Here is a 27,990-nt window from a genome sequence, read left to right on the forward strand (position 1 = left end):
ATGTTTGATATTTTTTTATTAATGTGCAATTACTCGAGCAAACATATCGATATAGATTATAATGGTCTTGTGGATAAAAATGATAATAGTTATGGTGGAAGTGATGATGATGATGATGGTAATAGTGGTGGTGATGACGTTGACGATGACGATAACAATGTTGACGTCGCCTACGACGACGACGACGATGATAACGAAGAAGACGAAGAAGACGACGACGGCGACGACGAAGACGACGTCGACGATGATAATGATAATAATGACAATTGTAATAAGACTGAAAATGATATTGATAATGTTGTTGACTCCAATACGAACATTGCTTGCTTTCCATGGCCTTAAATCCTGGCAGTGAAAAACGAATTAACATGAATGGCGATGATGCGTATCTCGATATACGAGAAAGATTTTGTGTCCTTATTCGTAAAGATAATTTGAGGGCCAGATTTGGCCATATTCGGGATCACCAGTTAGCCATGCCAGGTTTATTTAATGTCATGAAGTAAATCTGGCACGCACTTCCGCCTTTAGCTGATGAGAAAAATACCTAAAATAACCAAATAATAAAAATACAATATATTTAAAAAATTGTTAAATTATATTAATATAAATATTCACGCATATCTTATCATTATAAATAGTCACGTATACCTTATCATTACGCTCGCAAAGGAACTTGAGCCGTTGAGCTTTCTTGTGCATGAACACACCATCAAGGTGTCCACTTTCTACGCTTCTAATCTCAATAGCTTTGTTACCCCAGCCCATAATTTGTCCTGTACCGATATATGCAACACTAGTGGGCATTTCACCCCATTGAAGAACCATGGTTTTGGATAATCTACCATAAGTATTCACGTATACACCCTCATTATCGTAACATAACAATAATTGCATGCCGTTACTGTTTGGTAATGCAACGATACAATGTGGACAAATAGGGCCTTGAGTCTATGATTAAAGACAAATGTTTCGACAATAAATTTATGAATAAAGATTAATTATTTTAATAAATATTATTTACTCACATGTTTTGGTAGATAAATATCATAAACCGTAGCAGAATCCAAATCAACAGCGTGAAAACCATCGGCGCTACCATAAATAACTTTCAATCTGGAACCCTCTTCTATAGTAAGATCGACAAGTAATGGTCTGTGTGCAAGTTCACTAAACGATTTAAACGCCATGAATTTATGATAAGGTTTCGGAGCCCAAGCATAAATTTCTATCGAATCTTTCAATGCAATGACAAGAAACTTTATTCTTTCGTATTTGACTATCTTAAAATGTACCGCACCCTGAAGATCTCCAACATTAATCCAGCCATTGCGCCGTTCAACTTGCTGCAATAATATCAAATATTATTTATTAATTGCAATTTAATATATAATTGCAATAATATGTAACAGATCAAGAAATATAAAACTTACATCGCTATGTCCATCCGTTCGCAAAATTTTACTCTTAAGCCAAGAAAGATAATATACCCGTACTCTATTCTTTTTTCCACTAATTGTAACCAAAATATTTTGTCCTTCAAGAACTTCCATTTGTTGAAATCGTCTTCTACTTATTAATTGATATACTTTTCCTTGACCACTTCTATCCAATAATACAAGGCCATTTTCGGTACCAATTAATAGATTTACTCCTGCAAATATTGTACTGATCATTAAGAGTCTTCTTAAGGAAATGTATATGTATGTATTCATGTAATTCATTTATACCCCAAAGCGCAGCACAAAGAATTTCACTGTTGAATCGTTTCTTATATTTGCGTATTTCAGGTGTATCAGATGTAAGGTCATGGCTGGTCGGTGTCACATTAACATTTACATGAGATTCTCTTCTAGCTGGTCCCGCACCAAATCCAAAGGTCAAGAAAGATCTCTGCTTCTGTTGATGTGCAAGTAGTTGTGGTGATTTAACTGCTTGCCGGTACTGCAACAAAAAATATCTTAAAGTTAAACTGGAACATATGAAACTAGAATAAAATAGAAATTAAACCATTAAGAAATATATATATATATATATGTTATATATATATGTTATTATAATTGATAATGCAATCAAGACACAAAGTACGATAATTGATAGAATATATTGATTAAAATAAAAAATAGAATATAAATATATATCTAATGAGGTGATAACATGCAATAAAAGAAATAGAAGATACTTATTAAAATTATAGAAACACAAAAGTTTTTCAAGACAATTTGAAGCAGATAACGAATATATGTATTTCATATACTACAAATAAATGTACAAAAAAAATATTAAAAATACTACTTGGAAGCAAAACAAGATTTCCAATACATTCCTTTATACATTTCCAAAAATCTAAAATTGATATAGTTTAAGAAACATAAAAGAAATAATAAAAATTAGAATAAACAAGGAAGACAGATCACAAACCTAAGAAGGATGAAAAAGTGAACAAGCAAGTGAGAGAGAAAAAGAAAAAGAGAAAGGAAGAGGTGAAGGAAAGAGAAGCTATGTGAATAATAATTGAATTAGAGATTGGTTCCATTCTAAGAGATATCCATTCTAAAGAAAGAACCCGCAAAACCAAAACGAGTGTACGACGAAGTAATAATAAATAAGAATGTTTATCATTCCATGCATGTTGCACGGTGAATAGTTAAATAAAAAAAAATAAAAAAAAAAAGAAAAAACAGAAAATTTTGTTGAGTTTTTTTTCTCGTTTCCTTTGCACACAAGAGATAATATCCTTCTATAAGAGGAGGAAAAAGCAACACTGAACTAAATTCGATATCGAATGAATACTTACATGATAATTAGTATTGGGATTGGGATGGTCAGTAGAAAGGGCCTTGCTCTTCGGATTAGAGCTCCCACGCGTCCCACAACACACAACAGAATCCTTAATTAGTCACGCTGACAAACGTAATGGGACTATTTTTGCGCGGATTTTTGCGCATAATAAAAAAAACATAAGTATATATAATAGTGTAATGATTTAATAATTTCTAATAATTGATCATAAATTCGTTTTTTTTTTCTTTTAAATTAATAAAAGTCGTTACTCTAGTTTTATTTTTCGCTTCGTCTAAGTGAAAAAAATTAAATTGTTCGTAGCTTAATAAATAAGCCTCGACACTTTCGTTCAATATCAACTTTTATGCTCGTTTCTACTCTTATTTTAGAATCGATCCTCAAAAGATGGGATATATCATAAGACCCTGTGTAAAATTGAAACACCTGCGTGTTCTATTGTGCGAAAATTCTGTTCCAAATCCAAGATGTTCATGTCCAAACATCTTTCTCTCCTTATTAGCAAAATAACGGAATTGCATCGCGGAGAGCATTAGAAGTGGAAACGCGTGAGATATCCTACCAACTTCAACAAAGTTTTAGAACAGAAAGGTGAAAGAGGTGCTTGAGAAATATCAGTCATTGGCAGGCACTAGTCTAAAGTATAATACAAAAAAAAAAAAATCGCAAAATAAAACGAAGCGATAATATAAATATAAATCGATAAATTTAAAATAAAAATTTTAAGAAGCAATGAGAAAATTATGATACTCTGCCAAAATTCTATTATTTTTATTATCTTCCTTAAAATATATAGAATCATATTGTAAAATTATATTATTTTCGAATAATTTATCCTTGCAAAATTATTGCAATAGTAATCAAAATCGAAAGAGATAATCATTAATGAGATAATATTCTTTAAGTTAAGAATTTAATTATGTTCAATTTGAAATATTTTAAGATAAAGAATATCGTAAATATTCATTATATCGTAAAAATAATCGGAACAATATTAGAAAAATGGAAGGATAAAAAATGGACCCTTGTCCTATATCTATCATACTTCTATAATTTCCTATACCAATCGTACTAAAAACTATGAATCACATATTAAAGCTCGCTATCGGTGACTACAAAAAAAAAAAATGATAAAAGCAACAACAATTTCAATTCGTCTCTTTCGAAATATTTATTATTTCAAAAAAAAAAAAAAAAAAAAAAAAAAAAANNAAAAAAAAAAAAAAAAAAAAAAAAAAAAAGAAAGAAAGAAAGAAAGAAAGTGCATTAAAAGCGAAGCAAAGAAAAAAAAATCGATCGATCTTAAAGTGCAAAACTATACAATGATGAAATAAGAAAAAGACAAGATCTCGAAATGCGATCAATTATGCTGTTGCTTTTAATCTAAAATATACCGTACTTTGTCAACATTTTTTTCAGAATCTTTTTTTTCTTTTCTTCACCCTTTTTTTTTTCTGTCTTATATTTCTTGGTGGTAATGGCTGTCATGCTCATGTAATATATTTTCTTATACGTATATAATATATATCGTGTGAAACAGGTCATAGGGACACGCGTGGAACACGTTAACTATGAAGAGTAATACAAAAAAAATCAGCGATCATGGACAATCAACGAGATCCCCATTTATAGATAGCATTTGAACATTGTGAAACGAGTCTGAATGCGTGGAAATTTTGCACATTCGCGTATACATATAAATGGAGAAGATGAAAAAAAAAAAAATAGAAAGAGAATATGGAAAGAAATATATGTTTATGTACATTTTTTTATGTGGAAAAATATGTATCTAACCTCTTCACTTGTTGTTTTGTCCTGTCGTTGGCCAGGTGACGAGGTGAGGAGATCCGGTAACACGGAGCTTGGTCGAGATCCAGGGGATGAATCCGACCTCTGGAAGTCACCACCGCTGCCTCCGCCTCTCGAACGATCACCGCTTTCTCGATTCTACAAAAACATGGATTAATATTTTAAGTGGTAGCCGATGTTAGTTACGTAGAGAAAATAGTGGAAAGAAAGTCAAAGAAAAAAAAAAAGTATCTGCTGAAAATTTGAAACCTGAATTCTTTTTTTTTTCTTTTTAATTTATTTTATTTACTAATTTAAAGTGGATCTTGTCAATATAATATTAATGAATTTTTTTGCTTAAATTCTTTTTCTATTAAATATGAAAAGTAGTAAGTAGAAAACTCTGAAAGAGTTAAGAATAAAATTCAGGTTTTGATAAAAAAAAAAAAAAAAAAAAAGCAAAATCAACGAATATTTTGAAGATCGAATTGAGTAATAGGCGAAGAAGAAGAAGAAGAAGAAGAAGAAGAAGAAGAATATAGAACGAAAGGGAAAGGGGAAATGATGAAATTATGGATAAATGGGGTGAAGAAGAGAGAATTGATCGAAGACAAGCAAAACACTTAAAAAAAAAAAAAAATACAATAAAGAAAATAAATAAATGCACAAGGAAGCAACAGAGTAAATCATTAAATAAAGTAACTTAATTAGTTTAACAAGTCTATATATCGATGAAAAATATCTATAAATATAAAAAATGAATGGATTACTTGAACACTCGAGTTTCAATAATACTCGTACGATCAATGATATAAAAAATTATATTTTATACTTGCAAGAGAAAATATTCAACTCACACGCTATAAAATTTGATAAAATTTATATGAAAAATAATTCTTAAAAAAATAATTTGATACGTATTTTTTATTATCGGCTGTAATATTTTTCCAATTTCAAATTTTAAGGATTGTTTTCATTCTTCTATTTTCACTTCGACGCGAATAACAATTGATAAAAAATATAGAAATTGATTATTTTTTTGAGAAATTTTTTTCAAAATTTATTTATCAAAATTTAATACGCATGAGTTTTATATTTTTCCCTCGTTAAACGTAAAATATTATTCGAAATCTAAATAAAATTCATGCACGCTAATTAACAATGAATTCGTAATAAAATTGTTCGTTTTCATTTGTCTACTGTATATAAAAAAAAAACAAACAAACAAACAAACATATAAAAATACACACTTTCTAAGATAATAAAATGGAAGCAGGGGATAAGCAATTCGAGGGTGATTTTTGTACGTATATTCGTAACATTAGCAAAAAGCGTGCAACAAGGTGATATATAATATTTTGCCACGAAATTGTTGTACATTTTCGAGTTTGTAATTATTGCATTCATAGTTTTAATTATTTTAAACTAAATATATATATATGTATATCATCTTTTAACGCAATATACACATTACTTAAGATATTACACATCTTACTGTCACCGTATATATTTTATTTTCCAGCACAATACAAACGAGAAAAATGACACTGCTAATCTGGTATACAGTTACGTGTACAGCTAAAATTCGAAGAGATATATAGTAAAGTTAAACTTGATCGCAAAAAATACGTTTGGTGAGATGAAACACGCATAAATAATTAAGAATACGTTTGAAAATTGACAATAAATAGCATAACGAGTTCTTCATTTATTTTTTCGTTTTTTTTTGTGTATAATTATCATAGTATCAATTATTTAAAATCGATTACACGTGTTATAATTTGATTAAAATCAGAGATCGTATGGCGAACACATAACAAATAATTCTAGCGTCAAGTGTTCTAGCAGAAGCACAGAAAAAAATTGTCAATTTTCTGCATTATATGGTAGAGATTTTATAAAGGTAACATTAATTGAAAACACAATTTCATACCATGCCCAAGAAACACATTGAATTGAAAAAAAAAAAAATAAAAAATAAATAAATAAAGCATGCTTGGCACATGCTGCGAATATAGCAAAAAACATATATTATCACATGTATCAAATCAAATTAAGCATCATGCAAGACAATAAAGTCTCAATCATGATTTTATACTTTGAATACTACCACAAAAATTTTTGCAAGCTAAATATACATTTATGCATCTGACATGTAACATAAAGGTGTGTACACGCACACACGCAATAGCAGTTTATACTCTTTGAAATTTCTTTCTTCGTTAACATACACACACATACACACATATTTGCACATAATATTTCCCATTTTTTTTTACTTGTAGATAAATTTTTTTATAATAATCACAATTTTTTACGTTTTTCAAATAATTGTAAGATATCATTAACGGAATAAACCTATAGAATTTACATCAATGATTAACGCAGTGCTGTCCAAATTTCATTCACGAGAAAATCAAAATTATCTTGATTTTTTATCTTGAAAGAAATTAAAACATTTGTTACATGCCTAATTTATATAAGTTTATAATTTCAAATTTTATATGTTATATTGATCGAGAAAAATTTATTAAGTAAAGAAACTTGTATCAAATTAAATATAAAAAAAATACAATTATTTCATGAAAAAATATTCAAAATGTTTTCATCTTCCTAAATCTTATCGAGATCGTTATTCTCATCATTTGTTCTTTTTAAAATTGCATTGAAATTTGATGTTTAAATCCAAATTATAAATTTTGTAAGGTCTAGAAATCCTAAAAAAATAAATAATGTCGAAATAAATAAGCCATTTTCATTTCTTGAACTACAAAGCATATCACCGTCACTCTACGTACGTAACTATGGAATATATAAATAAATACCTCTACTTAATGTACCTTCAATGGACAGCACTGAATTAATGGTTTCCATTCCCATCCTTTCTTCCCATTTATTTTTTCTATAGATATAAAGAGAATAATCTTTATATTTAAGAGAATATTCACATAACAATTAGTATCGCTCTGTTCATTTGTTTAAAACTGTTTCGAATTGAAAAGCTTGAGTATACATGCATTACATTTTTGAATAATTGACATATTATAATGTTATATTAACATTATAAAATAAATTAAAAAAAAAAAAAAGAAAAAGAAAAAATTATCGAAAAATTTTCATTCATTAACTAGAATCGTACATGCAAGAAAGTAACAGAACAACACTTGATCGCTATACCCTCGTAAGATTTTCACAAGGATATATATAAAATATAAATTAAATATTTTTAAATAATGACAAATTCGAACGATCGATCGTAGATTCCAGAGCAACACTTTTTTATTCATCCTATGTACCGAGAAAACTGTCAATTAATTTTATACGAATTGACTTAAATAAAATGTGAATAAAACGACATTTAACCTAAAAATCAATCGTCATTAATTTCATCACAAATATCTTTTACGCATAAAAAAATCTTTAAATTTAATATCATAATTTGACAATTATGTCACCTATATATATTTGTATCAGAATTAGAATATTGTAAAAATATTTTGATCGATAATAATTACCGTGTTGCCTTGTTAACTTAACGAAAAGAGTCGAAGATGAAAAAAGAAGAAAAATGAAAACGTGACGTGAAAATAACGTTAAACCTATACGTAGATGTGCATGACGTGAAAATAATGAAAATGACGTAGACATACGGTAGAAACACTTTCACAAATATTTTTTTAACTGCTCTTATTTTTTTTTTTTTTTTTTCTTTCAGAATCCCGCGACGTTTGGCTGCGACGATCGTAGGAATATTAGCAGTTTCCCTTCACACGTTGGTAATGTAGAAACAAGACGAATATATCCTCAAAGAAATTCCATGCGGTTAATCCTTCTCTCTCTCTCTCTCTCTCTCTCTCAGCCAATGGAATTCGAAAATATAAAGATAGATATCGTTGTAACAATACGATTTCGTATTTTCTGCATTGCATTAAATATTCGTAGATCACTCGAAAGGAAGGAAAGGATTAGTTCCAAAAGAAACGGAGCGATAGTAGCAGTGGCAATAGTGATGATGACGATGATTTATCCGATGATGGTAATGTTAGTGGATGACATTGACGATACTAGAAATAGCGCGCTCTATGTTAATAGTAGTATTAGAATTCCTGAAAATGAAGCCATTCCTCTTTTCACATGTTTTTCTACGTTCAATAATGAATTCTGGTCCTTGTTAAAAATCAATGAACAATATTATTTACAATGTAAATACGAAATAATATTTTTATGGAAAAATATTATTTTGTATTGAATATTTTACGGAAATAATATTAATATTTTTGTTTGAAAAGTATGTATTTACATGACGTTTCACTAAATTCTATATTGATATGCGCATATATTAACCGGTGCGTTTTTCCTTTCTCTGTTTTTTTTTTCTATTTTTCTTTTGATTTCTTTTTCTATTTTTGTATTGTTTACTTTAATAATATTTACATGAAAGAAATATTTTTGTATAATATACACATAATATACAAAATTTAATTAAAATTAAAATTCTATTTTTTATAAAATTTCTTTTATATTTTTCCAAATATTTTTAAAGATTTTTTTTTAATGAAGTTAAAATTAATTAATTTTCTAATGAAGTTAGTGAAACGTTATATGTATACTTTCATTAAATATCATTAGTACTTTTGTAATTAGAAATTAAAGTTGACAAACAATAATAAACCATTAAAATGATATTAATAAGAATAACATTATTGTAAGTATAAGTAGTATTGTTAGACAACAAATATAGCAATATTGTTAATAATAGCGTTAGTACTGTTAATTATAATAGTAATAACAATAATAATAGCATAATAATAACTATGAAAGTACCAATAAAATGTTATCAAAAATAGAATTTTCCGAATTTTTAACCCTTCTTTTGAATTTAATCTTCTATAATTATAATATTATTTTATATTTACTTTTTATTGGAAAATCTTTTACAATCCTCTTTATCTTATTTATTCAAAAATAAATTTGTTGAATTAAAATATGAATAAAATGCAAATTATGTAACAAAGGATGATACAGAATAAAATTAATCAAAGAAATCTCGAAATGATTAATGCGTTTAAATAATTTGAAAAGTGTCATAATACGAAAAAAAAAAAAAATTATTGTGTACGAACATCAAAACAAAAAGCGAGAAAAGATAAGTTTCGTTAATAATATGAAAATGTTTTCTTTACTGTGTTAGAATTATTATAACGATATTAAAACACTATAATTAATATAAATATGTTGTTAATTCCATTGTACCAGGTATATAAATTATTCAAATTCTCTAACGTTCCTCTATGAAGCTTTGTGCGACCTTATTCGAATGAATAATCTAGTAAAAATAGTAGGAGAGTAATACTGGTAACAGAATATACTGATAGCGCTAATAGTTGTGTCCTACTGAGTGTCTGTAGAAAATCTGTAGAAATAATAAAAACAGGAAAGGTAACAGGAAAATGCGCCTAGAATTCGAGCGTAGCTGACTAGCTTTCTATATCGATTTTTGTAATAATATGCCGTTAGATATTTGGAAAAGAAAAGGATACAAAGGTTCGATGATAAAATATGCCTGTCGATCTTAGTTTCCAAAATAATTCGAAAATCAAACTAGTTATCAAATTATCGAAAAATTTATTTATAAAAAAAAAAAAAAAAAAAAAAAAAAAAAATTAGCATCAAGCAAAATTCATTAGGGTGCAAATATATTTCAAGAGTTAAAATTAATTTCTTACCAATGGACATTACGTTGAGCGTGAAAGTTGCAACCACTCTCGACGCAATGCTTATAAATATGAACAGTACACTCTTAAAAAAAAAAAAAGAGAAAGAGAAAAAAAAATATCGTCACGCACTTTCGATGCAAGGAAAGAAAAAAATTATTCTTTTGAAACATCGACAGACACTTGGCAAGGAAGACGATGATCGTTGACGAAAAATAATTAACATTAGGATGTTGAAATTGGTACGCGAGTATGGACAGAGAATAAAATCGAAGGTAGAGAATAAAAGGTGATGCAAATAGGTATATAATATATCTGTCAGGCAAGCACACAGGCAGGGCTGATAGGGGGGACTGACCTGGGTGACAATGGGGCTGTACTCGCTAGCCGTTGTACTGGCCGTAGATTTAATCGTTCCCGCTTCGTCAACCGCGGCGGAAACCGCATCTGATGGCCTACAACATCGTCTCCTCGCGGTGTCATCTTTATCGCGTCCAAAGTCGAGCCTTCTTGCCTCGTGCCTACTACCAAAAACGATCTCGCTCTCGGTTTTCTCCCTTCTAGGCCTCTGAACACCGTCACGACCGAACGAGAAGTCTGTAAGGATCGGTTCACCTGCGCTCACAGCGCTCCCCTTTTTCCCGGCGATACCGGCAACGCTTATCTCGCTGCCACGCCTGTTACCGCTCGAGAATATGCTCGATCTCGAGGAGTCCGACTTCTGTAAATATGCAGAGTGTCTCGCGGATGGGAAAAAGTCGGAATTCTCACGGCGGAAAGCGCGTGCAAAAGCGCTGGACGTGTTGCCAAGCTTCGAGTCGCTCTCTTGCCGTCTGTGCACCGCTTTCAACTGCTGTTGCTGATGCTTTTGATGATGCTGTTGCTGTTGTTGATTATCGTACTTTCTGCGAGATGACAATTGCTCCTGCCTCTTTAACGTTTTCTCCGTGGACGAGGAGGAAAGGTGATTCTCGTTAACGGAGGAGGGAGGCTTGTTGCTCGCCTCTGCGCTCGACGACGACTCTTGCGAGGATTCTTGCTGTTTCATTTTATCCAATCGTTCGTTAAAACCTTGGAAAAAACGGGTGAAATCCCACTCTTTGAGCAGGAGTTGCTCCTCAGCCTCGGAGCGCCGGTTGTTGTTGTTGTTGTTGTTGTTGTTGGTGGTGGTGGTGATGGTAGTGTTGTTGGTGGTGTTCGCCGTGCGATCGTCTGACATCTGACTAAGTTTCTAAGGGAGGCGTTCGGACGAGGAGGGTAAACAAAAAATGTGACAACAAAAAAAAAAAAAGAAAAGAAAAGAAGAGAAGAGAAAAAAACATTCGCACGAAAAGAAGAAAATGATTGGCGTGCGGTTATACAATAACGCGGGCTAGGCTGTGATATATGTATGTATATATATATATATATGGTGGCAGTGCATTGCGATCAAGTGTAATAATATCAACCGGTCAAATGTATATTCATTTCTCTAACGTATTGGTGGCACACGTTGCACACGAAGCAAGATAGTATAAAATAATATCTACTATATATATATACACGTGTATATATAGTTTGTAAGAATATATTACGCGATATTATCAATATAAGAAATACTAGTACGACACATGAAGTTACATGGAACGAAAGATTCGTGAGATTCTGACCGATCTCATTTATCCAACTTTATTGGAAGGAATCATCGTTCAAACAAAGTTGAAAAAAATTTGAATTATTCGTTTGGCTTAAATTATACCGAATGCATACGTTAATTAATATCTTTTTGCGATATATACACAATTATGGAATCTGTAGTTGTACTCTTTATATATATACATCGTGATATCTTGTCAATCGATTCACGATGATTTCGCCGATTGTTTTTCCTCTTTTTATATTTATATTCTTTGTACATTTTGTTTTAATCTTTTAACGCTGGAATGGTGACAGAATACGTATAATGATAAGTAATTAATCGTATGAAAAAAACATAAACATACAAACAACGCATTTTTAAGATCATATTTAAATTGCAGAAGAATAATGGATAATAATGGATAAGTAAATTTTCTTTTCTCTATTGACTTATTTTCGACTTATTAATACAACATATAACACAACAGAGAGATATATCTATAAAAAGGGGAAATGGAAATACAATGCAATCGTTCGTATTTTCTTTCTTTCTTTCTTTCTTTCTTTCTTTCTTTCTTTCTTTCTTTCTTTCTTTCTTCCATTTCTATTTAAATTCGATCTCGATAATATTAAAGCATGTTTAAGAATGAGAGAATTTAAAAAAAAAAAATACATGGACCGCTTTATGAGAATAAATAAACGATATAAGAGTAAAAAAATATTACATTCAAACCGAATACGAAGATCGATCGATCCGTATCTCATTATCAATACACATAGAAAACGACAAGAAGGCGCTAAAAAATGTTACGTTGACTTGCAATTTGCATTTACGCATAATTAGACAACAATCACTTACCCGTTTCATGACTAGCGTACGATCTCCTGATTCTTCTTCGTCGGGGGTTGGTGGAAGTGGGCGATTCGGTGCTCCGCCTGTAAATACAAAATAAAATGTAACTACACATATAACTTTATAATGATTTTAACTGTACTTTTTACAATGATATTTCAATTTTATAGAATAAAAATCTATAAGAAAATTTTGTTTTTATATCTTTCGAATAAGCAGTTTCTATATCTATATCTATATATATTTATTATATTTATACAAGGTGGGGCCCTTGAAGTGTTTACAAACTGTTTTTTTCAAAATTATTACAGATATCGATGTGCTTTTTTTTCTTAAAATTAGATTAGTTGCGATGAAGGCTAATACAACATTATTACTCATTTAAGCGTCCGAATTTTGTCTCACTTAAGGCAATCGTTATCCTCACTAATTTTTAAAAATAGAAAGGAGCGAGTTTCGAACGTATTGAATGAAACTTGATACCAGTCATTTCGACGGTCATATCGATGTAACATATCGATATCTCTTGTTTCAGTTGAAATCATTTCTTTACTTAAGAATCCATATTTATTCTTGTAAACGCTTAAGTGTGCAATATTGTATCGTCCTCTTCAATTATAATATTCTATTTAATACAAAATATATGAGCAAATTGAATAGAGAAAAAAATATTAAAAAATTAATTGTTCGATGTCCTACCTTTCGGCTTACCTTCGAGGTGCGAGTTCTGAGCATTGTGCGACGATGTCGACGATGGATCCGCGGATGGTCTGAAAGGAGAAAATTCGGGTCTGCAGCAACGGGAATAGAAATGATGGTCGTAATGGCGTACGAACGAATACGTTGTGTGCGTTGCGATGGCGATGCGAAGACGACGATTCGAAGCGACATGTTGAAGCGTAATGAAAGATGAAATCAAACAAAACAACATTAGTAAGATTAATTTAACTATTACCCATGAAATACATAAAAATATAGAGTATACAATGGTTCCTCGAATTTTGACTAATTAGTCTTAAAACATTAGAGCCTTGTTGAGAAGTGGCATCCCAATATGGTTTTGAACAGGAGTATCAATCTGTTTGACAATGACATGACAATGTAATTGAATATTTTAGAAAAATTTTCAAAATAAATAAATAAGTATATATGATAGACAAAAAAATAAATAACATGAATAAGACAGATATTTCTCTTTATAATAATACTAATTGAAGATAATTATTATTTAATTAATTATTATGAAATATATTTTTTACATATATATTATTTTTAAAAACATTCAATTACTGAACTCTTCTTTTATCATTATTATTAAATTTAAAATATTTTGTATGATATAAATGTTTTGGAAGAATAAACTAATTCAATTTATATTATTTTAAGTTGAAATTTAATTTGAAAGTTGAAACAGATTGTATTCGAAATTCAAAGACTTAATGTAACTATAAGTATTTTGAGTTTCTTATTTACTATTTCAAATTTCTCATACAATTTTTTCTAATAAATAAATTAAGTAAGTATTTAATTTACTTTCTATAAGTAAATTAAATAACAATTTAAATATATACTTGTTCTTAAATTATAGTATTACACTGTTGTTTTGTAAGTTAACCGAATAATGAAAATAGATATAAACTATATCTTTTTTTATTAGAAATGAAAAAGTAATATTTATGATAAATGTTATTTAATGAATGAAGGATTAATCGTTAAACGTATATTTTATCCATTTTCACCAAATATATAATATAAATCTTCGACTTACAAAGGTTTTGGTGGATCACTGGCAAGTAATGTACCATCATTCCTCGCATTATTTCCTCCTGCATCTTCGAGGTCATCATCACTATCACTTTCAACGGATAAAGCCTGTAAAAAAAGAAATATTTTTGAACTTATATAATGTAATTTATTCTTCACATAATAAAATTATCATAATAAATGCTATGCACTAAGACTAACTATTAACTGGAATTCAAAAAAAAAAAAAAAAGGAAAATTACATAAGAATATAATACTTACTTGATCGAGTATACTGGAAGACTGTGGCATTTGTTTATTGTTTTGGTCATTACTGCTCGCAGGCTGACCGGAATTCGACGTTGATGATGGAGCCTTATGCTGCCTGTTTGGCCTTGGCGGGGCCTCTGGGCCCTGTGACACACCAAGCTCGTTGAGTTGAGCGGCCAGCATGTCCAAGTCCTACCACCCACACACACACACGCACAACCCCGTTAGTCACTGTTCCGAAACACCTCCAATAATTGTTTAAAAGCCGCCACCAATCAGCCAGGCGAAGCAGATGACAGAGATACAATATATATACGAACTATTTCTATTCCTTTTGATTATGTTTTAAGATAAAAATTACTAAATTATTGAAAAATTGCTTCATTTTTTTTATATGATGAATTATTAAATGGACAAACATGTATAGACAATTATTAGGTAAAATATATTTTCCAATGCAGTTAGATTGAACATGAACCAAAAGGACACTGACAAACACATTTATTTCCCTGTTAAATTAAATATGTTACATTTTTATTACATTAAAATGTGATGAATGAAATTTTAAATTATTTTAAATATTATTTCTGAATTAACTTATACATATCCTGCTATACAGTATGTATTGTGTTTTATATATTTAATGCAAACATGTATTGCGTTTAATGCATTTAAAGCAATATATAATCGATTTTCGTGGAAGCATACATTCAGGTAATTTGTCTGAAGCATTCAAAAATGTTGTATTATTCTTAAATATAATAGGAACTAAACATGATAGGAATAAATAATACACATTTAATAAAGATGAAATTTAGAAATCATTTGATTGTTTCTGTATAAAAATAAACCAAACAAATTATTTAGTAATACCAGAAAGAGTATATTATAGCCGCGTGTAACGCTGTTTTATAAAATTGCACGTATAGATAATTAAAAATGTTACGCGTAGGGATATAAGAATACATGTCACTGTATTATGTATAAATGTAAAAAAATGAGAATGTAAGGAGAAAAATAAGTGTATGTGTTTCTTACCTCTGGTTTCCTTGGAGGCAGCTACGGTACGTGTGAACATGGAAAAAAAACAAAAACCGAATAATTTCAAATCTACGTGCAAGATCCGCGGGTATGTATTTCTGTATGTATATGTATGTGTGTGCACGCGTGTCACGTTTATAAATGCAATTAATTATACGCACGCTAGGAAATAATTATGCAATTATATTTGCATACACGCCAGCGACTCAATAGCAAAATAGAAGAAAACTCTGCGTGCTACTGATAAAATATGTTTATTTGTTTATAAAAATATAGCAAAAGAAAAATATAAAAATATATATACAGTGTGCTTGATTTAATTAAGATTAAATAGCAATAATTAAATATCTCGAAAAATATAGAAAATACAAATGCAATGCTTTTCACATTTTTTGAGAAATTTAACAATTGCCATTTAAACCAAATACACTATATGTATATTGCAAAATATATTATATACAAAATACACTAAGTTAATAAAAGGCAGCAAGAAGGCAAAATAGGGTAAAAACAGCATGTGCTTGTCTACGATTTTTATAAATTAGATTGAATCATTCAATGTTAGAATCTGCTATTTCACTAATCTTAATAACATTAATAAATATCTGAAAAAAAAAGATATTTCCTAAAAGAATAATTATCATAAACAATTCTAACGATAAATGACTCATTTTATATATTTTATTGGCATAAAATAAGTGCGAAAGGAGAAGTTGCAATACTAAAATAGAGAGAAATAAAAAACAATAAAAACTTACCATAGGTTTAAAAACATGACTATTTCTTTGTGATGCTGATTGTCCACCGGATCCTCCACTACCGCCTCCACCAATAAGAGGTTGATGATTAGAGGGTGGTGTCGAAACTTTGTGAGGTTGTCGTGGATCATCTCTAGGTGTCGGAGGTAATGGTCGAGACGGTGGTTGTGGGTCTGGAACTACTATACAGCGCAAAATAAATATGTAACATTTAAGAAATCCGATTCGTTGTTAGAATTAATAACAACTTTATATTAATCAAGCAATTTTATATATAAAATGTATCCTCAGGCTAAAAATAATTAATTAATGATATATTATTAAACGCACCGATTAATCTGTGTGGAATGGCAGGTCGTGCAGGTGGTCCTGGCTCTGGTATATCTCTTTGAGCTCTGCTACTGGGTTTTTCTTTAGCAGCAGGTGGTTGAGGATTTACTTCTTGAGTTAAAGTTCTACCTTCCTGAATTTGCTGGAAATTCCTACGCAATGTATCACCACCAGGTGCTTGAACAATGGATGATGCTTCACCAGCTAATGCTGGTTCATCTTCTTCATTCTCACTACCACTATACCGATAATCGTCTCTTTCTATATAATAAAATATAAATAAAGAAGTATTATTAAAAATTTTGTTTATAAATAATTTCTTAAAATATTTTTCAATAGATTTTTTTACCTTTCTCCTGTTTACGCTTTTTACAGCGATCAATATGATCTTTAAGTTGTATCCTAACTTGTCTTTCCGTTGGTTGGTCCCGAATAAATGGATGTTTAAGGAGTTGTTCCGTATACGGCCTTTGATGATAATCTTTTACTAAAACCGTTTCAATAAAACCGTGGAATTTCTTCGCCCACTTTTTCGATTTGAGTCTTGGTGGTGGATTACGTGGGATCAGAAATAAAGCCTTTTGTGTGAATTAAGCATAATCAATAAAATTAAATTTCACCCTTTTAAAACAAAATAGTAATATACGATAATTGTGAAGGATATTTATACTTATTTCAGATACTTACCCGCATTGGATGAAGATCGCAAAGTGGAGGTTGTGATTCAGCCATTTCTAAAGCGGTAATTCCCAATGACCAAAGATCACTTCTGTTATCATATGTAGCATCAGGATTTTCATCACAGGCTATTACTTCTGGAGCCATCCAATATGGCGTTCCAATAAATGTATTTCTCCTACCTATTGTCCGATCTAATTGTGCACTAACGCCAAAATCAACTACGGTATAATGAGATTAACATTAAAACATAGTTTTAAAAATATATATATTAAATTGAAATATTAATTATTAATATTTTAATAAAGATTTTAATATTTAATAGGCATTGAAAACACACCAAGTTTAACTTCAGCATTATCGGTTAATAGAACATTTTGCCCTTTAATATCCCTGTGTATAACTTTATTGCTGTGAAGATAACTAAGTCCTCTCAATATTTCCCGCGATATATACGCAATCCATTCCTCCTTTAAACTCTGGCCTTTAGTTGACTTGACCAGATCTGTAACGGAGCCAGCTCCGCAATATTCCATAACCAACCACAACTGATCATCTTTTCCTGGTGATGACTTCTTCACGAAGGCACCGTAATACGTTGCTATATTTCTGTGATTCGAATACTGTGACATATGATAAAATATAAACAATTTCATCTTGTTTTTTTTCCAGTTCTATTTAAAGCCAACAATATTCAATACTCACCCTTTTTAATACATTAATTTCTAATTTGATTTCTTCCTCTTCATCCTAAAACAAATAATAATAAAAATTGATTAATTTTCAATATAAATAATTCAGAATTATCTTAATCATTCTTATTATTAATCATTTTATAATAGTTAAATTAGTTATAATAGTTAGCTAAAAATTATATTAGTTGTTTTTTTATTAATTTTTGAAGATCTATAAAAATATATCTGTAAAAATATTTCTATGATATATATATAAATATTTGTGTGAAACTTTTATAATTACAAAAATTAAATTGTTTGTAATATAAAAAATAAATTGAAATTACATAATCAAACGTATTTATTGTCTTCCAAGAAACAATCATCATAAGGCCAAAAACCTTATTATTATTTTCCAACCGCAACCAGATAATAAAACAATTGTCACTTGTGAATTAAATTATTACTTAGTATACAAGCAGCAACCTTGAATAACCTTGAACCACTTGAAATGGCCCTGAACCACCTTGAACGACACTGAACTACTTCAAATAGCCTTGAACGACCTTGAAAGACCAACATATTCTAGGTCAATGAATTCTTCTTGGAATGGTTAGGCGCATAGCTAAATGAAAGCATATAATCTATTGAAAAGTCAAAGGTCGTTTTAAAATTTCAAAGGCATATATTAGATAAAATTTATATAGATTGCAAGATATTCTTCTCAAAATAGAATAATTTTGATAAGAAATATTGATTCTTTGATTAAATTTTTATATTTAAATATATATTGAACATTTTTATTTTCAAAGATTTACAAAATAAATTATCATTAATTACCATTACATATGTCAAAATTTTATCATTTTTATTAAATCGATTAAAATCAATATATTACACAATTATATTAATCGTTACAACAAACAGATATATCTAATTAGATTAGATATCCATCTAATGTCGCAAAATAATAAATTATCTAAAATACAAAAAGAACGAATTAGAAAATGAATAAAAAAAAAATGAATAATTATCCCAATTAACAAAGAACAAAAATTCTGAATCATGAAAAGGAAAATTCCTAAGCATTTTTATCAATGTTTCCCAACTTGTTTCAAGTTACAATTTCTTTCTGTAATATTCAAATAACACTTACGACCCCCTTTTCTTTCATACAAAGTAAGAAAAATCGAGAGGATCATCTTGATATTTGTGTAAAATATAGTAATGCATATATTATTATATTTCTACTAAAATTAATAACTACTAAAAATTGTTAATTAAAGAAAAAAAAAATACTTTTTAACACATTCAGAGATCACAATGACTCACAAATTTGGGAACCATGGATTTATGATATTGGGTTATGGATCTTAACAATCCTTACTGATGAGTGCATTGGTAGGATGAGAAACGCTTTCTTTCTTTTCCTTTTCCGATTTTCCATAACTTAACTTCATTTACAAGCATCGCAGCCAGGTCAACTATAACCTGAAAGCTTGAATCATCCTATCTTACGTGTTCACCCAGACTACATCCCTCTTTTTCATAAATATAAAGAGAAACATGATTTCGTAGAAGATAGTCAATCGATGATCAGATTAGATAATGAAAAGAATTCCTCTTCATTGAAATAATCTGAAATGAATTAAGTAAAAAATTAAAAAAATTTTACTATATCTTGTATTGTATTGAATTAGCAAATCTGTAAAAGATCGTTTATTAATAAACTAATTTATTAAAATAAAATGAAAAGATGTATTTATAATGATTACACATAAATCTGATAAATAAATTAATTTGACTAACCACAAAGGAATTTGTCATATGATAATCTAGCTGCGTGAAAATGATAGATAAAAAGAATGAATAATTTTAACTAGAAATTAATATTACATTTATTAATATTCTAATCTTTTTTTTTATCTGACAAGATAATATAATATTTGCAAACAAAAATGGAAACAAATGCAAACAAATTCAATAATTAATATTGAATGGAATAATAAAATTTATGTATATTTAATGATAAATTAAGAATACAATAAAAAAAATTGAACATAAGAAATCTCATTTAAAACAACTCAACTCTCTGCAAACTTTCTTTCTCTCTCTTTTAACTCTACTCTCATTTCCAACTCTTTCTCAACTGACTAGTGCACGCATTCTTCGCAATCATTTATCCTTGCATTCTCGCACATTCTCTCCTCCTCTATTTCTCTATTTCCCTCATTCAGTGCAACTATTTCTAAAAGACACATTCTAAAATACATTGATCTAAAAGTTGATTATTATTATCGTCGATCCTTTGTTTACGATAATCAGAATATGATAATCATATTGTTCTTTGTAATTAAGAGATTACAGTAATTCACAAAAATCTTCATACATCCTATAAAAAGATTACTTTTATTAAAAATTTATATTTTATTCATGTTTATACATAGTCATGATATACTTATTTATTAATAAAAAAAATTTATATAACGCAATAATAAATTAATTCTGAATCTTCTTAGCATATAATATACAAATCTTGCAAATTAAATAGAATTTTATTTCAATTTTTATAGAATATATCAAAATTTTTGTGGATAACTAATAAATCAAATATTTATCATTTATTAATCTTGGTCATCTTTATGGTTTTTGAAAGGCTTTAATGTTGCTAAATTCTTAAGCTAAATCCATCAATTATGATATGATTCATTTACAATAAACTTTTATAATAAAGAAGAAAGTCGATGAGATTATCAAAACTGGAACATTTATCAGATAAGGAATTGCAATGAGAATAGATAAATATTATTATCTTGTTCACATCCGTTCTAGAAAATAATAATAACAAGAATAATGACAAAGATACACGTGTGATCTCACCAATTTTTAAAACTTAATTAAATGGTTAATCATAATAAAAAATATAAATAGTGATACATAGACTTGTAAAAAGTGTGGTGATGCATGAAATATATAGCTATTATTATACAACTACTATGACCTACCGTTGCAGAAAACTTGAACAAAAGAAAGAAAGCGAAATGAAGCGTGCGAATGGATCTAATTAATTAGATATATGTTCTTTTATTTTATTTTAAGTAACGTTAATTATAATGTCGTATCATGGTGGCCAGAATTTTTATAAAATTATTTGATTTAATATAATCAATATTTATAATTTCTCATGAGGAAAAACATTCAAGGATGCAGCAATTTGATGAAATTTTTGAAGGAGATAGTTTTAGTAAAAAAGTATTTTTTATCCATGATGATTTATATCTAGGTATACTTCTCTTTTTTTAATATTCAAATGGCTTTCTCTTTCTTTTTCTCCTACATATGACAAAAAAAATTTAAAAAAGAGTACAAAATCATCAGCTAAAAATGTTATTCTTTAAAAAACAACTTTCTAGAAGAGGATTCTGATTGAGGATTCTAAATCTATCAATGATCTATAGGGTTAGAGATATAATTATATTTTAATGAAAATTACTTACTTCTGTGACATCCATAACTTTAATGGCTGCCAATTGACCAGTTTTGGTATGTCGACCCTGAAATAAAATAAAAAATTACATAATTTATCCTTATAATTAAAATGAATAAAAAGCATTCTTTACATTTAATTTACATTCTAGGAAATATTATCCATTTAATTCATTTATCTCTTTCTAATTTTTATTTTTGTCACCTCAATTTAACTAATATTCCACATCACTTTCTCTTTCTGCAAATTTTCTTCAATATCGTATTAATTCGATCAACAAATATCTATCTGCATTCCCAACTCCGCCCCCGTACCTTCATCGTACCCCGTAAATTACCGCTTATCGCGAGTTATAGATACATATTTCAGAATAGAACTCGAAATAGCGGACGAATTCGAATTAACGATGCCTCTACGACGCGCCAATGCCTAAAATATATTCTCTAAAATATCAACAAGAAACATAGCAAAATTTCCATTGAGATTTGCATCATCCTCGATTACAAGCGGCTTTTATGCTTTTAAACAGAATTGGGGGCCGTGTAACAGGAGGAGATGCAGATCCATCGTGATCGTATCAATGAAGAAAATACATGTGAAGTAAGATAAACAATGTGAATAACGAAAAATCGTGAAAAGTTTCGCAATATAATAAACGGAGAAAAGAAACGAAGAGATCGGAAGCATACGTGCGAATATGTACGATTAATTAATTTTAAAAACGATTGAGTAAAAATGGAAAATAAAAAGTGAGAGTATAAAAGAGATAGGAATAATCTACAATTTATACGAAAATATACCGTGAAATATTATTTTCCTATGAGATTAAATTTTTATTAACGTTTCGTGCAAATATTGAATAAAACTGGATGAAATTATCAGAAGAAGTAATTAAGATTTTTTTTTTTTAATAATAATTTAATAAAAATGCGATTCGTTTTCGAAGCGGAAGAAAAAAAATGCATTTTTCGACGAATAATGACATCTAAAGAAAAAGAAATCGAAGAAATCATTATTATTCGATAATTTGCTTTACTATTTTTATCGACACGTAAGTTTTGAAGTGAAACGCTTCGTTGGAAAATAAAGATATGCACAACACGATATTTACTTTTTGCAGCCATTGTATATCTGATGAAGAATGAAGCACTGAAAACAAGTCACATTCATTGCAAAAATTATGGTAAATTCGTATCTCATTTAAGAAGAAAACCATGGGAACAAAAAGAGCTACAGCAATATGTTCCCACACGGAATCAACAAAGAATTTCATCCTTATGAATGAGGAGAAACATTTCCTCTTAATGTGCCAGTAATTACCTACTATAATACGATCGAAAATATTAGAAACTAATTTAATTTACTTACAATATAAATAAGAAATCTTTGTCCATAATTTTTTTTTCAACAAACATTCAATAATCATTAATATATCCGCGTAAAAAGAAGAAAATGAAAAAATAAATCAAATGTAAAAAAAAAAAAATAAGAAAAATGAAATGTCGTATGAAAATAATTTGAAAGTATACCCATTATTAAAGAAAATTCATTTTCAAACGGTAATTTTTTAAAGTTTTAAAATGAGATAAAATAAATGACCTTAAAAAAGTTAAAAAAAAAAAAAATCGATATTTTATTTTAGTAGCACATAAAAGATAAAATTTACATTATCATATTATACGAAATATTCCCGTTACTATAATCATTATTTTTCTTAAATAATAAATGAACGGATGGAAATGAATTTTTAATTAATTTTTTAAATAAAATACTATAATCGTATCAAAAAAAAAATTCAAGCATATGTGATTTTAATGACCTTCAAACTCATGCAAGGTCAAGAATAAATAAAATAATTTGAATATTTCATTCCATACCATTGCATTTAATCGTACAAATGTATTTCATATTGATAAGACCACATTGCACCTTCATTGTGATTGGCAAGAATACGTTTCTTAGATCTATGAATCACATTTTTCACGCATTTTTCACTTCTGCTAATTTTATCTCGAATATCGGTGGATACGCTTTGTAAATCATTTTGATCTCTAGACTAGGTATATCATAAATAATATTTTTAATACATTAAGGCCCAAATTTTGTAATTTTTTTAATACAACAATACATTTTTTAAATTTTTATAATACATTTGTATTATAAAATATTATAATACATTGTATTATATTATATAATAATAATAATAATAGTATAATCTATTGATGAAATTGAATTATATGGTACTTATCTGTAAAATTATTTTATTTATACATTATATAAATTTTTAACGATTATATATAATTCAATTATATGAGATTCTTAATAATATGATTTAACATAATGATTTTTCTAATATTTGTTAACTGATTATTCTATGAAAGACATAAATAATCGAGTACAAATTGACAACAGAGCGTTTAATCGTTTGTACTCATGCGCGTGGCTGTTTCATTCGTTCTATGTCGTCATCAATAGTAGGTCATCGCACTCTTCCTCATTCCCCCTTGTTCTTTATCATCGTACACACATACACGAAAAATAAGAATCATAATATTGTCCTCGTGTTAATATATAACAATAAAAAATTAATTTTTGACCAACACGATTAGTTATATCATAATAATCAAATTAAAGATGTATCATTCTACTTGTTATAAGCTTTGCATAAAATAAACAACCAAATTCAATTCATATCAGTACACTATAAAAATGTTAATTAATATATATAACTTAAAATATGAAAAAAATTTATACGTAGAGTAACATCATTATTGCTGGAATTTTCCTTGTTTTTTATATTGAAATATTACTAATACATTTTTTGCATCCTTTTAATTAAAATTTGCTTTTCATTGCATCATTTCTTTTTTTTTTTTTTTCAATTAAATATTTTATCAAAGATAAATTCGAATGAATTTTTTGAAATAAATAATTATCTTCTTTGACTGATTAGTTAAAATTTGTAACTCTTTTTTTCACAAAATTGAAAATACTAATATATATTTTTATATGATTTATGCATTTAAATTTTCATACAAAAATATCAGAAAATTGTAAAAATATTTTTTTATTGAACAATAATTTATTATTGATAAATTAAAATAACAACTATTTATTATTTTTAAATTCTTAGTAATGATACTTAATATATTTACATAATATATGCATATAAATAAAAATTATTCTATGAATTACATGTGAAGAAAATTGATCAAGGAAAAAATTTAGATATAACAGCTTTTTTCTCTAGCGTTTTTTATTAAAATCTTTGAATTCATATTAATTAATATTATTAATTAATATTAATATTAATTTATATAGTATCTTTGATCAATTTTTTAGATATTTTTCATAGATTTCTAGCATTTATCCATTACTTATTGGAAATAAATATAAAATTAAAACAAAATTTTGCTTGTATTTTCCTTGACTTTAAATTTAGTAATAAATTTTGTAAAAAATTATAATAATAGGAAGAGAAATAATGTTAAAATATATAGAACATTAACATTCTTTTATTTTGAAAAAATTTATGTATATAAATTTCTTTTAGCTTAAAAAAAAGAAAGAAGAATATATTTATATGAAACAATGATAACTAAGGTTAATATTTCAATTGTAGTACTTGAAAACTTATCAAAGCTAAAAATCGATATATAAACGAAACATAAACAAAACATGCATATGATAGCAGAAAAAACTATATCAAAAGTAAACAAAACATCCAATTGAAACATGAAAAAATCGAAAAATTAAAAAAAAAAAAATCAAAAAAGTAAAAATCAGAAAAACAATTATATATCTATCTACAAATTATCCAGGAAGAGATTCTGAAAAATGCATTAAAAAAATTTAATTGTCAACAATATCAAAATAATAATACACAAGAACAACTAATGGATTGACTAAATGAAATAAATAATAATTTTTCTTCATTTATTTTTATGATAAATATTTTAATACTTCTTATGTAAATAATATAACTTTTTTTTACTTATTACATTTAATTATTCTACTTAAAAATATTTGTACTATAGCATCAATATAAATTTTTTGATTCTAACAAATAAATATCAAATAATATCAAAAAAATTATGAATGGTAGTTTATAAATATTTTTGATGTGTATAAAAATAAATAAAATTAAAAATTATGAATAAATATAATACAAACAGAGAAAAAAATTATCATATAATATTCAAAAATTTGAATACTGGTTTATCAATAACTGAATATTCTTACTGAGATAAATTATTAGCTAATATTTATATACATTACCAATATAATTATTTTAAAATAAAATTTTAAAATAAAATTCTTTTTTATAAAATAAAAATCTAAAGTTACATTTTTTAAAATTACAAGCAATTTAAATGTTACGATATGAAATTAAGATTTAAATCAAACATGATTATTATTAAAAACATGATTGTTATATAATTAAATTTATTGTATTATTGTATTTATATAATTAAATTTATTGAAGTGTATATTTAATTATTTGATTATTGATATTATATTTGATTATTACATATGATTATTATTTTATTAATATTTTTTTTTCATTTTTTTATTTACAATTATATATATACATNTATATAATATATAACATGTTTAAATTTTTTAATGTACTTACTTTATAAACTTGACCATAAGTTCCATTTCCAACAACTTCAATTAATTCGAAGATACCTGCAGGTTCCTATAACATAATATATGCACATATTTTTGTTAAAAATATATTTCAGAATATATATAATATATAAAATATTATATATAAAATAAATAAAAAATTAAATAAAATTAAATATATTTAAATAAATATAACAATTTTTAATAATATTCTGTTCCAATATTAATAAGTAATTTATTATAAAAATAAAATTACAGAGTATTATAATTAAATATTTCTTAATTTAAAAATATATTTATTAAAAGACATCAAATATAAAATCAAATATAAAATATTGTTTATTTTATTATTGTATTATATTATACTGTTTATTATTGTTTTATTATTGTATTTTATTATTGTATATTTTGTATATTGTATATTATTGTATATTTACTTAATTCGTATATGAAAATATATTGGTATTCACGCAATATATATCGTGTATGTCATTCATGATATAATATGATAAAAAAAAATATATTTAAAATAACAAATTCATAATCATAATTATATATTTAAATATAATATAATATTAAATATAATTATATATTTAATTATATTATTATTTTAAATAAAAATTAAATATTATCTTTTCATAATAGTGTTCGATTTAATTTTTTGATAATTATATAAAACACTTCGAAGTAAATGAGATATAAAAATGTTGTAAATAAAATAACTTTGAATTTTTTCAATTTGACAAATAAGAAATATCACGATTTTTGAAAAATTTAAAAAAATTATTCTTTCATTTCTTTCTTTATATTATACTATTACCAAGAAATAATAATCATCGTTTATTCTTATGAGGTTAATTATGATGTCTGTGTTTATATAGGATATAAAAAGTAATTTTTATGTCTTTCTAACAATAGTTGCTTTTAAATGTTAGATCTATATTTGATAAATAAAATACATTAAAAACTCTTACATACTTTCAAAGCATTCAGATCAATGTCGTCGAGCGAACAGTTGACGCTCGGTGCCAAATTATGCGCCATCTTGATACGCCACTTGCGCTCCTTATGAGATATCTTTCCTACTTAAACTCAGCAAATCCACCGTCTATCCTCTTTTCTATTCTTCCCGTTATTGTTCTTATTTTGACTTTCAATTTAAGCCATATAAAAATTTAAAAATATAAAAAGAAAAAATTACTCGTTGCACTTACACTAACACAAAACACTAGGATCACTAATATAAATTTTTATTAAAATAATTCACCGGCAAACTTATTAAAAGAATATTTTTATGAAAATTTAACCGAGTACGATCCAGAGAGAAAGGAAATACACGTAGAGCAATGGCACATGGCGTATGAATAAATTCTAACGATCAACGAAGAAACAGTCTACCAATCAAATTAGAAAATAATAAACCTCCATCACGTTCTTTCTGAATTTTTCATAAAATATAAATGTCAATAATGGCAAGTAACACGGTCACAGCGCTAAGCGCTGGATTATCGTATCGTCATAACGGATGCGGCACAACCGAGCCGAGCCCAAACACCACGGCAGCGGCCGTTCTACGTCCTGTCGTACTGCTTGCTGCACGCCT

At 27.5% G+C, this 27,990-nt stretch overlaps 1 protein-coding gene across 14 annotated transcripts; it reads right to left on the minus strand.

The window, feature by feature from the left end:
* Positions 1-405: 405 nt before the first annotated feature.
* Positions 406-27,959, minus strand: LOC122712086 (serine/threonine-protein kinase mig-15). Of its 14 annotated transcripts, none has more exons than XM_043931431.1 (21): positions 27,366-27,959; positions 26,392-26,457; positions 21,766-21,822; positions 18,300-18,344; positions 17,935-18,217; positions 17,604-17,815; positions 17,266-17,494; positions 16,917-17,177; positions 16,587-16,768; positions 15,826-15,846; positions 14,800-14,979; positions 14,543-14,646; positions 13,474-13,565; positions 12,781-12,857; positions 10,663-11,535; positions 4,597-4,749; positions 1,731-1,899; positions 1,434-1,654; positions 1,029-1,346; positions 652-951; positions 406-547 (listed from the first exon to the last, which is right to left on the minus strand). In XM_043931431.1, exons 1-21 carry the CDS (start codon positions 27,429-27,431, stop codon positions 464-466), a joined length of 3,993 nt encoding a protein of 1,330 aa, XP_043787366.1. In that variant the 5' UTR covers positions 27,432-27,959; the 3' UTR covers positions 406-463. The 14 variants fall into 14 exon arrangements, with proteins under 14 accessions (XP_043787366.1, XP_043787361.1, XP_043787365.1 ...); XM_043931426.1 differs by having other exon boundaries at positions 1,731-1,944; positions 16,587-16,765; positions 27,366-27,958; XM_043931430.1 differs by having other exon boundaries at positions 1,731-1,944; positions 13,486-13,544; positions 27,366-27,958.
* Between the last annotated feature and the right edge of the window lie 31 nt (positions 27,960-27,990).

Source organism: Apis laboriosa, unplaced genomic scaffold, assembly GCF_014066325.1.
Source record: "Apis laboriosa isolate Shangri-la unplaced genomic scaffold, ASM1406632v1 scaffold18_cov149, whole genome shotgun sequence".
Lineage (NCBI taxonomy): Eukaryota > Metazoa > Arthropoda > Insecta > Hymenoptera > Apidae > Apis > Apis laboriosa.